This window comes from Pteropus vampyrus, unplaced genomic scaffold (genome assembly GCF_000151845.1).
Source record: "Pteropus vampyrus isolate Shadow unplaced genomic scaffold, Pvam_2.0 Scaffold431, whole genome shotgun sequence".
In the NCBI taxonomy this organism is placed as follows: domain Eukaryota; kingdom Metazoa; phylum Chordata; class Mammalia; order Chiroptera; family Pteropodidae; genus Pteropus; species Pteropus vampyrus.
The window spans coordinates 511,098-526,472 of NW_011889212.1; the positions used below are offsets into that span (position 1 = coordinate 511,098).

Consider the following 15,375-nt stretch of genomic DNA (forward strand, 5'->3'; position numbering starts at 1 on the left):
GGTGTAGCCTTAAAGCAGTGGAAAATCGGATGGTTTTAAAGCAAGACACCACAGCCACATTATCAGATTGCAAATTAGAAACAACACTGTGGGATCTGTATGGAGGAAGGATTGGCAGCAGAGAAGCCAATTGAGATAATGCAAAAAAAAAAAAAAAAAAAAAAAAAAGCCTCAGCTAAAACCAAAGCACCGTTAATAAGGAAAAACATTCGATACAGAAGAAAAATTTGAGGTGTAATAATGGAGCTTACTGAATAACTGATGAATACATATCTTTTCAAAAAAAATAATAAAGTTTTACAGTTAAAGCCAAAGTCATTGTTGAGTTCTATCCTCAATTCAATATTAATCCCTTCTCCTCAGCCATTACTACTTCAATTTGCACAAATCAATTTAATGCAAATCCTTCCAGGACTATTTTTAGACACTATGTACAAATACAGATATCTGAGAGATAGATATTTTAGGAGACTTTTAAAACATATATGATACCACAATGAATGAATTGCTATGAATCTTTTTTTAACTCAACAATGTATCTTCATTCTTAGCTGTTGAGACTATTATGCATCATATTATCTCTCTGATTAGTTATCAGACCTAATGAGAATTTTGAAGAACTCTACTTTTTTCCTCTTGCAAACTAAAATATTTAATGTCTCTTTATGCATATGAGAGTCTTTCTCTGCAATAGATATTAGATATATCAAGAACTAGAATTGTCAAATCAAGTAAATTTCTTACTTGAATGAGATGTACCAAATTGTTCTCAAAAGGGCTACACAATTTTATAATACTGAGAGCTTTGATTAAGAATAGTGTTTTAATATCTTTTCAAGCACATAATTTTATCTCACATGATGGAGAAGAAATGTTTTATTTTTAAAAATATATATTCTTTTAGTAACCACTGAGATGAATTTTATCATACATTTATTTAGCATTTATATTTATTCTGTATAAATCACTGTTCATATTTTGCCAGATTTTACATTAGATAGCCCATCTCTTACTTATTTGTGGTTCTTTAAATTTTCTAAATTTAAACTTTTTTCAGTAATGTCAGTTCCAAAGATTGTCCTGTTATGGGACACTCTGTCCCATTCTTTCTCTTATCTTTTAACCTTGTAAATGGTGCAATTGCTATGATATTTTTTTTTTACTGTGAATTTTTTGTCGTTGTAAGAAGACTCAACATAAGCTCTAATCTTCTAGCAAAGTTTTAGTTTTTAGCTATAGACATAACGTTATACAGATTTCTAGAACTTATTCATCTTATATAATTGAAACTTTGTACTCACTGAACAGTAATTGCCTGTTTCTCCTGTCCCCCAGGCCCTAGCAACCACCATTCTTCTGCCTAAAAATTTGACTATTTATATACCTCAGATAAGTAGAATCATATGGTATCTACCTTTTTTGTTAACAGGCTTATTTCACATGACATAGTGTCCTCCAAGTCCATCCATGTTGTACCATATGGCATATTTCCCTCATCTTAAAGGCTGGATAACATTTTTATTGTATGTATATACCATACTTCCTTTATCCATTCATCCATTGATGGTCATTTATGTTGTTTCCATATCTTGGCTATTGCGAATTATGCCACAATGAACATGGGACATCAACATAGAGATTTCTAGGATGAGATGAGTATAGAATAATCTGGGGATTTATTCATGATTCATCAATTTATGGAGTTTAGTTGAAGTCATGAAAGCAGATAAGACCACTAAGGAAAAAGAAGAGAGCCAAATAAATATCTCTCAAAAATACCAATGTATAAATTGAATGGGGCACAGGAAGGTGCACTATGAAGTTAAATTATGAGAGGTAGACTTAAAAAGAAAAATACACAATGGAATATACATATAATATATTATTGAATTGTACACTTGAATGCTACATGATTTTATGAATCAGTGTCACCCCAATAAATTTAATAATAAAAAATAAAAAACATCACATCCACTCCACCTTGTCTTACCAAACAAGCATTGTATCAAAAGGAAAGTAGTTCTTCTCAACTCAATATCACTGAAATTCCAGCAAGACTCTTGTTGTTGTTGTTGTTGTTTAGTATGTTCTCTTATTTTGTGAAACATAACAAAGGATTACATAATAGTAAATAAATAAATAAACAAACAAGCAAATAAATAATAAGAAAAAAATGGATTCATATAGTGAAATCTCATCGAGAAATAAATCAGTTTAGGAGAGCTTCTCGATTTAGTAATAAAGGGCTAATTGATGACATTAATGAGGACTATTAACGTGAACTGAAATGTGAGTGTGCTAAGGCAACACATAATTCATATGACCTGAGATTTGGAGACACAGAAAAAGTACTTACAGAAGTATAAATCCTCTTCCAGGTGTCCGCATTAAGAAAGAGAAATAAGTTAGGAAATGTTACATGGAAAAGCAGAGTTAAATGATTATGGAAAAACAATTTAAAGAAACAGCTTTGAGGACAGCTATAGGAAAAACTCCAAGGTAAGGGATGACTATGGCATAGATATTAGAATGTATGTATGTGGGGGAAGGGAACGTGTATGTGTATGTGGGTCTGGGGAGAGTAGGGGAGGGAAAAGGCAGAAGCTTTTAGAAAGCATCACGTAAATATGTCATAAGATTAAGTAAGTCTTTCTAATCAATTTTCAGATTCCAGAGTTCAAAGTGGGATCCTGAACTATGTCAACATTCCTCATGCAGGCAGCCCCCAATGGCAGCACTTCAATGGCCCCCACTTTCCTGTTGGTGGGCATGCCGGGCCTGTCAGCTGTACCCTCCTGGTGGACGATACCCCTCGTCGCTGTCTATCTTCTCTCTGTTCTGGGCAACAGTACTATCCTCTGGATCATTGCCCTGGAGCCCACCCTGCACTGCCCAATGTACTCCTTCCTCTTCCTGCTTAGTGCGTCTGATGTTGGCTTGGCCACAGCCCTGATGCCCACCCTGCTGGGTCTTGCACTTGCTGATGCCCATGCGGTCCCTGCCTCAGCCTGCCTCCTACAAATGTTCTTTGTCCACGTCTTTTCCATCATGGAGTCCTCTGTCTTGCTCGCCATGGCCTTAGATCGGGCACTGGCCATCTGCCGCCCTCTTCACTACTCAACACTCCTCACTAATGATGTCCTTAGCAAGATCGGCCTGGCCATTGCTTTTCGATGTCTGGGTCTCCATCTGCCCTTGCCGTTCCTCCTGGCCCACATGCCCTACTGCCACCCACAGGTCCTGACACATTCTTATTGTTTGCATCCAGATATGGCCCGATTGGCCTGCCCAGGAGCATGGGGTGCAGTCTACAGCCTCTTCGTGGTCCTGTCAGCCATGGGATTAGACCCTTTGGTTATTTTCTTCTCCTATGGGCTAATTGGAAGGGTATTGCAAGGTTTGGGATCCAGTGAGAATCGCCGGAAGGCTGGCCAAACCTGTGCTGCCCATCTCTCTGCTGTGCTCCTCTTCTACATGCCCATGATCCTCCTGGCACTCATTGACCATCTTAGGGTGCCAATCCCTCAGCCTGCCCATACTCTTCTCTCTTATGTTCACTTCCTCCTTCCTCCATTGATAAACCCTATTCTCTACAGTATCAAGCTGAAAGAGATCAGAGAAAGAATACTCAAGAGGTTGCTGCCCAGAAAGGGGGTTGTGGCTCAATGAGGAGGATTCCTTTTCACGTTTGGTAGTTCAAGGCTACCTGATACAAAGTTGTCCATGTGTGAAATGTCATTCAGGTACACAGAACCATATACGCATGGTCGTATATGCCTATTCCTAGATGTGTGCATGTGTATACTGATGAAAGCTTATGAACCCCAGAGAATGACAGTGGTCTACCCATTTTTACACTACAATCAATGGCATTGAAAGGGTCAGAATCTAGGTCTTGTCACAATCATCCAAGTATGTGTCTGTCGTTCTTTAGTTTTTTGTTAATTTCTACATTACATCTATATTCTAATAACTTACAAAGTTGGAGAAGTTAAACAACTATGCAGCAAAGGAAAAGAAGAAAGAACAATTCTACTCAACTGAATTGAAGACCTTTAACTAGTGCTGTCCTTGCATAAAAAGTAGAGATTCTGATTTACTGATAGAGATTGAATGAATGAGGAGGACACAAGTAAGTATCTCATTTAGACTCTTGACTTCAAGAGGTATGTTAAACAGCTCCAATCAGTCCAGGAAAAAGGAGATGAAAAGTAAACTTGTTTCCACCCTTCAATTGGTTTTCAAAATATTAGTATAATTTTTTAATGTATATGCATGTTAAAATTTCAAATAATTCAGAAAAATAAAACAAGTAAAATCATCCAAATGTAACCATAATTATCATTTTAGTGAACACTAATAAATGTAAAGTTTTATATAAATGAAATTTTACACATGGTAGATGAAATAGTTGGTCTTAATTCCTAGTAGTAGTATTGTATACCCATCCCCCATCATGGGAGTCACAGTAGGCAAGCTATACTTTTACTTTTAGCTTGGACACATGACTTGCTCTGATCAATGCAATCCATATGATTTGCTTTGGTCAATAAGATGTTAGTGGATGTGATAAGAGCAAGAGCCTAAGTGTGACTTTTGCAATGGGATTTCTTCCTTTGCTGTGAATAGTGTTTAGCTCAGGTAAGTACTGCCCCTTCTACCTGCTCTCCAAAATGAGACACATGGTGCAATCCTAAACCAAACCTATAGCCCAGAGTCAGTCCTAGCTGACTAGAGACCCAAAGGAGAGCCATCAAGTCAAAACAGCCTAAATCAAGAGGACTTCTGTCAACCTGATGATCAGTAAGCATTACAATAAATTCTATACTTGTAGGCAACTGAGATTTGTGATTATATGTAGCAAAAATGTAATAGCACAGTATAATTGCAGTTTTATTCTATAAACATGGTTAATTTCCTAATGATTTTCTCTTTATGATCTTAGAATTATTAATAAACACATAACATTCTACATGTTTTGTTTTTCTTATGGTAGAAATCCTTCCAAGTAAATAAGTATGGATATAATTCATTTAAGGACTATATAATATTTTATGGCATGGATAGACTGCAATCAATTTAACTATTTCCTAGTAATACATATTAAAGTTGTCTTCAGTTTTATATCACTCCAAACAATGCTGTAATAGGCATTCTTATGCAGCTCTCCATGTGTACTTATGCTTTTGTTTTGTTTGGGTGGTGAACACACAATGCATATAAGACTGATCTCCAGGTCATCAGCAGCTGGTTTCGAAGGGTTATACATTTTTAATTTCAATGCGTATTGGTAGATCCCCTTCCCTACAGATCATATCAATTTATATTTCTACCCTATGTAGGAGTGTGCCTTTTTCTTGCATATCCACCATAATTCACTGTTACCATTATTTTTAAATTTTCATCTATTTTATTAATGAGAATTATCACATTTAACTTTATGTTGAATTTCCCTAATAGTAAGAATAAGCATCTTTCACATGTCTATTGTTTATTTTGTTTCCTTCTCTATGAATAGCCTCTTCAAATAGCATTCATCCATTTTTCTATTGTATTGTTTATGTTTTAAATACAAATTTGCAAGAGATCCTAGTTGTATTCCTTTACAAATATAGTATTTATATTTAGCCTTATTCAAACCGTCAAATCTCAAGCACATATAGTTTTATGTAACCAAATCAACCTTTATTTTTTTAATAATTTGGGTGTTTCATATATTGCCTTAAAAAAGTATCTTTGACTCATCTATGTTCTACATATAGTCTCATGCTTTACTTCTAAAATTGCTACAATAGTTTTAATTTTAAATATTTCTGTGTCAGAAGTTCAAACTTATATTAATCAAAATGAATATGTACTAGTGGCAAAATATATTAAATATATTCTCTTTTCTCATTGAAATAAAATACTATATATGTATGTTGTCTTTAAATGTATGTGTGTGTGTATATATGTGTGTGTGTGTGTTTGTATATATATATATATATATATATATGTACACACACACATATGTATGTACATTGCTTTACAGATACCCTTATGGATTTTGATATATATGTATCACGTATGTAATCACATATCGCTGACCTATTAGAGTAGTCTCCTAGTGTGATTTTGTTAATATGTTGTTAAAAATGATTTCTCTCTTGTAAAACAAATATGAGCTTTGGAATTCTAAGAATTACAATGTTTTTATAGATTAAATGTAAAACAATCAATTGTGATAAAAAAAATTTACATCCAATAATATATGATAAATGTTTTATTTATTAATATCTTTTTTACATTTTAATAAAATTATTAGTTTAATTAAATTTATTTCCATATTTTAAATGTATGATTTTGTTGCTATTATAAATAAAATTTCCCCATTTCTATTTCCACATACATATTGCTAGATAAAAACATTTTAATCTTGCATTCATATATACCTTACTAAATTATCATATGCATTATAGTAGTTTTTATAATATTTTATTTTATTTGTATGCAACATATATAAATAAAAATTGATGGTTGATAACATTTTCCGAATAGTCATACAAATTATCTCATGTTATTTTATTTAATTCACTAGAATTTCCAACCCATTATGAAAGATTAAGTGTGAAAGTGAACATTCAAATCTTGTTTCTCATTTTAATAGAAAGTACAGTAGTGTTTCACTTATTAGAACAATGGTTGGCTGCTAGATCTTTGGGTAAATTTTATAACACTTATGTAATTCAGTTATATTTCATTTTAATTTTTTAATAAAAATACATAATGAATCCTGACAAATGCTTTTTCAGCATCCATTAATATATTCATAATTATCTGCTTTAATGCATTGAAAAATTTTCTGATATTGAAACTTCCTTGTTCTCATGTGATTATAGAAGAATGCATTTTAAATGAAAAATAGCAAATTGAATTCGCTTAGTGTCAAAACAAAAACACACAATGATATGTCAGTATACATTCCAGGAACTCAGGATTAGTTATATCCTCCTATTATATCAAGTTTCTCTGAAAGGTATATTATATATTCTCTCATTAAACTAATTAGCTATTAGTCTATTTCACAAGTGATAATACTGAGGCTGATCATTTTAGAATGCCTCAGGTCTATAAAATTAGAGAGACAATCTTTATTTTCAGATTGGCCTAATCCAAAGCCCCTACTATAAAATATTCTTTTAAAATTGAACAGAGACTCCCCTTAACCCCTACTACCTTCTCCTCCTTTCTTCTCTCAGGATCAAATATTTGGTGGTGGAAGGAAATTTAACTTTGGGTGGTGAACACACAATGCAATATACATATAACGTATTATTGAATTGTACACTTGAAACATTTGATTTTATTAACCAATGTCACCTTAATAATTTTAATTAAAAAATAACAGAAAAGATTCAACAGAGGAACTGCTTGATCTAGAGGCAACAGCATTGACGTCTCTGAGAAACCTTGCTTTCCCTAAGTCTACCTTTTCTTCCTTCCTGGTACCCCCACCTCCAGCTTTCCATGTATTTACTGAGAGTAGAACAATGTGAACAGAGTCCCTCAGACCTGAGTTTGAATTCTCAGTCTAGTACTTCCTGTGTGATTTGGTGTCCATTGTTTCCATGTTTGTAAACTAGGTGTAATGAGTACTGCGTGAATCAAGTCCCTTTATCACAGTGTGTGAACATATGAGGTATTTGATAGATGGTAGTTACGATCTGTTTTCTCTTTTCACAGGAACTTCCAGAATTATTATTTGTTCTCTAATATGTGTTACACTCTGTTATGCCAACTATGTTACCAGATGTGATACTTTTTCTTTAGATCATTCTTTTAGTTCAAGTTGATATACATCTACCAAGCACAAACTCTGGATAAGTTACTTTATTGTGAGGAGGCTTTTAAAATTGAATGATTCAAAGCACTTTCCTTATGGAATTCACAAAATAATCAGTGAGAGAGAGATATATGATGTTTCAGATGTCCATGGGTCTCCATGCACTGTGTTCCAAGGACCCAGCCTCCTACCTTTACCAAAAATGCTGAAAATGCCAATCCTCAGCTACAATTTCCTCCTACAATTTTCCCAAAAGTTGCCTTCAGCGAAAAACACACTCTCTTGGTTTTCCTTTTACATTGCCCCAGTAAAGTATTTTTCAAATATTAATATACACACCAATTATCTAGGATCTTGTTAAAATGCAGATTCCGACTGAATAGGCTGACAGAGCCTCTGCAATTCTAATTACTTCCCAGGTGATGCTGCTGATCAATGTACCACACTTCGAGTAGCAAGGAAGAAAATATACTTAGACAAACTTAGATACATTGTAAAGGGCTTAATATGAATCGCAATGAGGAATCAAGTAAGGGGAGGCAAATATAAAGATGTTAATTGGTTCCAGAACCTTGCAGAGTTTTCCCAGTCACAGTTCAGGGCCACTCTTCCTAACACCTCCTTAGAAGCTTCTCTAAATCTTCACTTTTCATTCTTATACCTGAGATGGACATCACCAGTCCCCCAAAGAGCAGGACCCCTACCTACTTCATGAAATGCAAGCCTCTTCTTTCTTAAAAGCACAAAAGCTGTGGTGTATTAGATTCCGGATAAGGATTGGTTAATTAACTATGTAACTAATTGATGTAACTCAGAAACTATGAAATAAAAATTCTCTTAGGTGTATTTACTGACCACAGCTAAGTTCAGTTGTCAGTTAAATTAAATATAGTCAATGGAAATATCTCCTATTTGGAAGACATATTGTCCTTCTCCTAAGACAATTTTCTGTTGAGAAAAAGGGAACTTTCACCTTTGCCCCATCATTTAGACTTCAGACCCAGTTTTCCCAGAACCTTCACTCTAATCTGCCTAGTTTTTACACAATACACAATGGGATTCATCAAGGGTGGTACCAGCAAGAATGCATCAGCTATGAGAATCATAGCCAAAGGGGATTTATGCTTGGCAAAGCGATGCATAGTAGCTAAGGTGATGATGGGCACATAGAAGATGAGCACAGCACAGATGTGGGACACACAGGTGTTAAGAGCTTTAAGCCTCTCCCCATGGGATGCAATACCTAAAACAGTCTTCAGGATGAACACATAGGAAATAGCAATGAACACACTGTCTGACATCATGCAGAGAGCAACAAATAGGCCATAGTAAAAGTTAACCTTATTGTCAGAGCAGGCCAGTTTCATAACATCTTGGTGGAGGCAGTAGGAATGTGATAACAGGCATTTATTACAGTATCTGAGTCTCTTTAAAGTGAAAGGAAGGGGAAGAACTAGGAGAATGCTTTTAACAGCAAATGACAGCCCAATTTGCAAAACTCTGGAGCTAGTGAGGATGGAACTGTATCTCAGGGGATTGCGAATGGCTACAAAGCGATCAAAAGACATGATCAAGAGCACCGAGGACTCCATATCTGTGAATCCATGTATGAAAAACTCCTGGGCAAAGCATGCATCAGCAGAAATCCCCACAGTATTGAATAAGAAGATCCTCAACATGGTGGGAAGAGAAGAGAAAGAAAGACCCAGGTCAGATAGGGCCAGCATGGAGAGGAAATAGTACATGGGCTCCTGCAGGGAAGGCTCTGTCTTGATGACAAATAAGATGGTGCAGTTGCCCAGGATGGCCAGGAAGTACATGAGGCAGATAGGGATGGAGATCCAAATGTACATATGCTCAAGCCCTGGGATTCCAATCAACAGGAATGTGGAGATTTCAACTTCTGAGGTGTTGAGAGGAAACATCGTAAATGGATCTCTTGTCTACATGCTCCTGGTACATAGTAACATCAATAACAAAAAACTTTTTTTAGTTGTATTTCCTGACCACAACTAAGTTCAGTTGTCAGTTGAATTAAATATAGATCATGCTTAGTGTCAAGAAATAATGTAATATAACTTTTTCTATATAAAGAAAAATACAAAGTTGATTTAAACAATTTTTTATTATATTCATATAAGATCTTTATATTCTTCAAGTCCATCTTTATTTCTTGATTTATTTCTAAACTCTATAACCTAGAAGTAATAAGATGTTTTAATAAATTTTTTAAAACTACCACTTTGTAAGCTTAATTCATCAAGTAAACTAAGTCAGAATATATGACAACCTGGAAAAGCTCTAACATCCTGCTTGTGGTCCACAGTCATGTATTCAGACAAACCACTGATGCTATAGTAGCAGGAGTTAAAGGAAGCTTAATCTTACATTATTGTACATGGTACATGAGTGTGAAAATATAAAATTTATCTACTTTAGAGGTTGGCAAACTATGATGCAGAGCCAAATTCAGCCCATGGCCTGTTTTTGTACAATCTGCGGAGTTTTTAAAAATGTTTTTTAATCATATTTTTAAAAAAAAGAAGGAAAAGCATATGTGACAGCAACAATTTATGGCCTGAAAAATCTAAAATATTTGCTTTCTTACCATTTACAGAAAAGGTTTGTTGACTCCTGGAAAGAAAATTATGCATACAAGCATGTGTTTATACACACACACACACACACACACACACACACACACACACACGGTACAACAAGTATGGTGGGAATGGAGTATGGGTCAAAAAAAGAACTTCAAATTTAAGAGCAATATTTTATTTTTTAATTAACAAAAACAATACTAGATACAGCAAATATGTAAATGTTTCAATTTGTCCATCAGAATTATGAAAACACAGGTGTTATTCTCTATATTTTTCTACATTCTTTCAATTCTTCCCTCCCCTCCTAATTTTCTTACACAGCACCACTTCCAGAAACAAAAACTCAGAGAGATCTCCAGTACTGAATATCATTTTCCTGAACTTGACAATAGCCTGAGACAGGGCAGTGTGCAGTGGTGGGAGCATAGTGGAAAGACTCCTAACACCAGCTATCATGTCCCAGGTGAACAACAAGTTAGAAGACCACAGTAAGTGTTGAGTAGGCAATGGCCAGGCACTAGCATTTCTCTTTTCATGGGAAGTTTATGAGCATTTCTGGGCAATGGTAAAGAAAGAAGAGGTTGCATCCAGATAGAAGAAATAACAGGGCAAAGGGTGTTTTATCTCTGCTGCCAAAATTTAATGACCTTTGCCTCAAATAAACTCAAGATCGGAGTGATGGAGAATTTTAGTGGTATGTATGGGTGTGTCATATGGAGAAGGATAATGGTGAAGCTGGATGAGGAGAACATATTTTCTACTCATAGTACTGAGTATCCATGTTGTCTCAGCCTTTCAACTGTGGTTAATGTTCTCTTGACGTGCAGCACACACCAGTTGTCATTTGTAGGTGCTTAAAGCACTCACGTAATTTCCACGCAACTGGCTCTATTCAGAATGATCACAGCCCTTGCCTTTGTCTCCCTGCTCTTGAATTTTTTCCCATTGTTCTTGGTTTCTCTGTGTCTACCAGTTATATTGGTCATCAATTCAGGTTATCGCTGGTATTTTGACTAAATCTTGTTCACATCCATACCAGTTTCACTGATACCTCGGATAACTCTCCTTTTAGCAGTTCGAGACCATAAAAGCCCCAATCATGCAGCTGACAGTGTACTCTTATCAGAGAAGTGGGATTCAGACAGAGGGAGAAAAATAATAACATAATGTCTGTTCTTGTTCAATGGGTCCCCTTAAAATGGATCATTTCCAAGATTCCATGTCTGAAGCCTTTCTTGACAAGCTTCCAACCTAACTCAGCTAACTAAAGAAATTATTTACTATTGACAACATTGTTTTTTTTTTTCAACTATATTCATCATGCATATACAAATATGTACAACATCCCACATATGGACCCTGATCTTTTCAACTATCAATGTAGCTTGATCCCTTAGGCTGGACAACTCATGAAGCCTTTTTAGGCATAGAATTGATCTTTACAAATTGCAATGTTTTCGTTGGGAAACATAAAATCATCTTAGAGAAATTCAGTTTGAGTCTCTAGGACACCTACCAGGCTCTTGGTTGCCTTTGTCTAGAGCAAGAGTGGAGAAGTTTCAGATTGTTCAGGTTCTGCAGCTTCTCTGTTCCAGCACCTTGTTGGGAATCCGTATCCTCCTTTATACTCTCATTCTCCTCTCTAGTACAGGCATATTCTCCTGAGAATTAACAAACACCTCATCCCCTGGCAACAATGATTCCACTTACTTCACCATTGTCTGTCAATAAGAGGCTCTCTTAAGAAAATGCAGAGAGCAAGCTCTGACTCACAGTCACAGATTTAATTCTTGTTACCCTGTTCCCACATCAGGCACAGGCTTTGGAGAGATCCAGTCTCAGACATTGATAAAGCAGCCTATATCCAGCTGTGCCTCCAAGATTAAGCCATAGTAGACTCGATCTAAGACTATTACAGACATATGCAATTCTGACTAGAGATATGTTCTGTTTGGTCATCACAACGTCTAATTTTATTTTTAATGTCAATAGATTTAGATGGGTCACAAGCTCTCAAATTTATCATAGAGGTCTTCTTTCTTCATTGTTTTACATCCAGTCTTTTCACATTTATTGACCACTGAAGGCATTTAATCTCACAGAACAGAAAGTAAAGCCCAGGATCACAAGCATTCCAGGTATCTTGGACTCTCGGGTTAAGAAAAGGATATCCATTTTTATTCAGCCCTCAACTTTAAAGATTGGAAATAAATAAAAAGTATAATTCTAGTGGCATTTTGTAGAAAGACATATATTTTTCAGACAGGGAGTAGAAAATAAAATCTAGCAAAACAACTTAGGCCTATAACAAAATAAGAACAGATAAATGAATCAACATGATAAGCCAACAATTATGACTCTGTTTTCAGGTTAATACAATAGGATGTGCTGGAAGTGAGGCTGCAGTCAACAAATTAGGTCAGGCAGAACACTGTAGAAAAGAGATCTATAAACTATCAATTTTGATTTTTCACATTCCAAAAAATTGATATAGCATATAATCTCTCACTGACAATGAGATAACAAATGGGCAACCAAACATGTCATCGTGTTCTTTTTGGGTTAAAGTATAAGATTATTGAGGCAACATGATCAATGAAATTCTGAACAAAGCTTATCTTAACTTTTAACGTTCAGCTAATAATAGCAGTAACTGATTCTCACCACTTGATATGGCATTGTGTTTTTACACTGAATATTCCCCTACACATAACAAAAGACAAAATAACTTAACTTACGTAAGATCCAATGTTGAATTATATTAATGTGTATTTTAGGATTCACCCTATAGGATGGCTGTATTTGAAGAAGGCTGAAAATCAAGAGTTTTAAGAAAAAAAATCTAATTAATTGAAGTGTTTTTAGTATATCATTCAGAAAAGAACAACTGACTTATTAGTAGAAATAATTTTTTCTACAATAAATCTGGACTTTTAGAATCATAATTAATGAATATTTTATTGAGGTGTCCTAGTGCAAATATTAATAGTTGTTTACATGCAAATATTAATAGTTGTTTAAATGCATTATCTCACAAAATTATAACTTAGGTGGTATTAATATGGACTTACAGAGAAGGAAATGAACTAAGCAAATATTATATGACCAATAAGTTGCCTAGTTTGAACAGTTGGAGACATATCTCAGCACTTTGGGGACAACTACCCCATTCTACCAAAGCGCTCATTCATAAATGGCTTTATCTCTACTCTGAGATAACTAATGGTTAGATTTGGAGATGCTTCTGAGTTAAGATCTTGACAATAACCTTTCGAATCTGCTTAGTCTTCACACTGTAGATGATAGGGTTGACCATAGGAGGGATGAGCAGGAAGGCATTGGCCATGATGGTGTGGACAAATGGAGGTGCTGAATGTCCATAGCGATGGACAAGAGACAAGGTGATAAGAGGGATGTAGAAGATGGCAACAGCACTGATGTGGGATATGCAAGTATTGAAGGCTTTCTGCTGCCCCTCTGAGGAAGCAATGTTGAGGACAGATCGGATGATCAGGACATAGGAAAGCAAGATGCAAGGACAGTCAAATCCTGTCGTGGAAAAGAGTGCAAACAGGCCAAGGATGCTGTTGATTCTGTTGTCTGTGCATGAGAGTTGAATAAGATCAACGTGGTAGCAGTAAGAATGTGAAAGGACCATAGAACCGCAGAAGGACAGCCTCTTGACCAAGAGCACAACTGGCAACATGACAGCCACATTCCTTATCAACATACTCACTCCAATATGGGCAATCCTGGCATTGGTGAGGATGGTGGTGTATCTTAGTGGATTGCAGATGGCCACAAAACGATCAAAGGCCATGGCCAGCAAAACTCCAGATTCCATGAGAGTAAATGCATGGAGAAAGAACATCTGAGCAATGCAAGCATTTAGGTTGATCTCTTGGGTTTCGAACCAGAACACAGCAAGAGTGGTGGAAAGTGTACACAGGGACAAGCTCAGGTCTGTGGCTGACAGCATAGAGAGGAAATAATACATGGGCTCATGGAAACTCTGCTCATAGAGGACCACAAACAGGATCAGGCTGTTCCCAGACAGGGCGATGACATACAGGAGACAAAAAGGAATGGAGATCCACACCTGGGCTGCTCTCAGTCCTGGGATACCCATCAAGAGGAACATCAGAGGCTGAGCATTGGTATTATTGAGGACCAACATAATGAGGGGACTGAGAAGACAGTGATATTTGAATAATTGAACATAACACATAATGAACATATAGCTTATCACTTAGAACATCTTTCTTGCACCCTGAGATTCACTGAATTACTATTGCTGATTCTCCAAGAACTTTAATATTTTCTGAGTTTTCTGAAGCTACAATCTTATCGCCTCTCAGTATTTCTTAGTTGTTAAGAAGAGAAGATTCCCGGAATTATTTCATATCAAATTTTCTTAGGTCTGTACTTATTTTGGTGGCAACAAACATTGCAATTAAATCATTCTTAAATATAAAAGTTCCCAGTAGAATACCTAAACAATATGAGAAATCTGGCTTCCAGTAGTTTTAGATAATAAATTATTGATCCTTGACTAAAGCACCAAAAATATCAAGTCTCATTTGAAATGTAGGTATTATTAGGTTTTCCTGGGATATGTCCAGAAGAATGCCAAAGATGTCTCTAAGACACATGTTTATACATATGATAAAGGGTAGTCTAAAGAACTACCCTAAAAAAAATGAGTGTAGCTCCCATTTTGTGAGAGTTCCCTTTGTTATTGACACTTAGATGCATTATATAATTTTATCCATACACTAACTCTAGAAGGTAGGTAGTAGTATATGTGTTTTGCATATGAGAAAACTAATACTCAACAATTAGACAATCTCCCAAGGTTATCTTTATAAATCCCTGCCTAATTGTTGAAAAAACCACATATATAACAATGATTGAAGAAAGAAAAAAAGGAAAGAAAGAAGGAAGGAA

The 15,375-nt window shown here is 35.6% G+C and overlaps 3 protein-coding genes across 3 annotated transcripts; 1 reads left to right on the plus strand and 2 right to left on the minus strand.

Moving 5' to 3' along the window:
- The first annotated feature begins 2,697 nt into the window (after positions 1 to 2,697).
- LOC105306203 (olfactory receptor 51S1) lies at positions 2,698 to 3,669 on the plus strand. The gene has a single exon (XM_011381114.1). It carries the CDS (start codon positions 2,698 to 2,700, stop codon positions 3,667 to 3,669), a length of 972 nt encoding a protein of 323 aa, XP_011379416.1.
- Positions 3,670 to 8,805: 5,136 nt separating this feature from the next.
- LOC105306244 (olfactory receptor 51A7-like) lies at positions 8,806 to 9,747 on the minus strand. Its single transcript, XM_011381143.1, has one exon. It carries the CDS (start codon positions 9,745 to 9,747, stop codon positions 8,806 to 8,808), a length of 942 nt encoding a protein of 313 aa, XP_011379445.1.
- A 3,907-nt stretch (positions 9,748 to 13,654) lies between these two features.
- LOC105306204 (olfactory receptor 51F2) lies at positions 13,655 to 14,605 on the minus strand. The gene has a single exon (XM_011381115.1). The coding sequence runs from the start codon at positions 14,603 to 14,605 to the stop codon at positions 13,655 to 13,657; it is 951 nt and encodes a 316-aa protein (XP_011379417.1).
- Between the last annotated feature and the right edge of the window lie 770 nt (positions 14,606 to 15,375).

Coding starts and splice junctions, on each gene's coding strand:
- LOC105306203 (XM_011381114.1), top strand. CDS start 2,698: ATGTCAACATTCCTCATGCAGGCAGCCCCCAATGGCAGCACTTCAATG.
- LOC105306244 (XM_011381143.1), bottom strand. CDS start 9,747: ATGTTTCCTCTCAACACCTCAGAAGTTGAAATCTCCACATTCCTGTTG.
- LOC105306204 (XM_011381115.1), bottom strand. CDS start 14,605: ATGTTGGTCCTCAATAATACCAATGCTCAGCCTCTGATGTTCCTCTTG.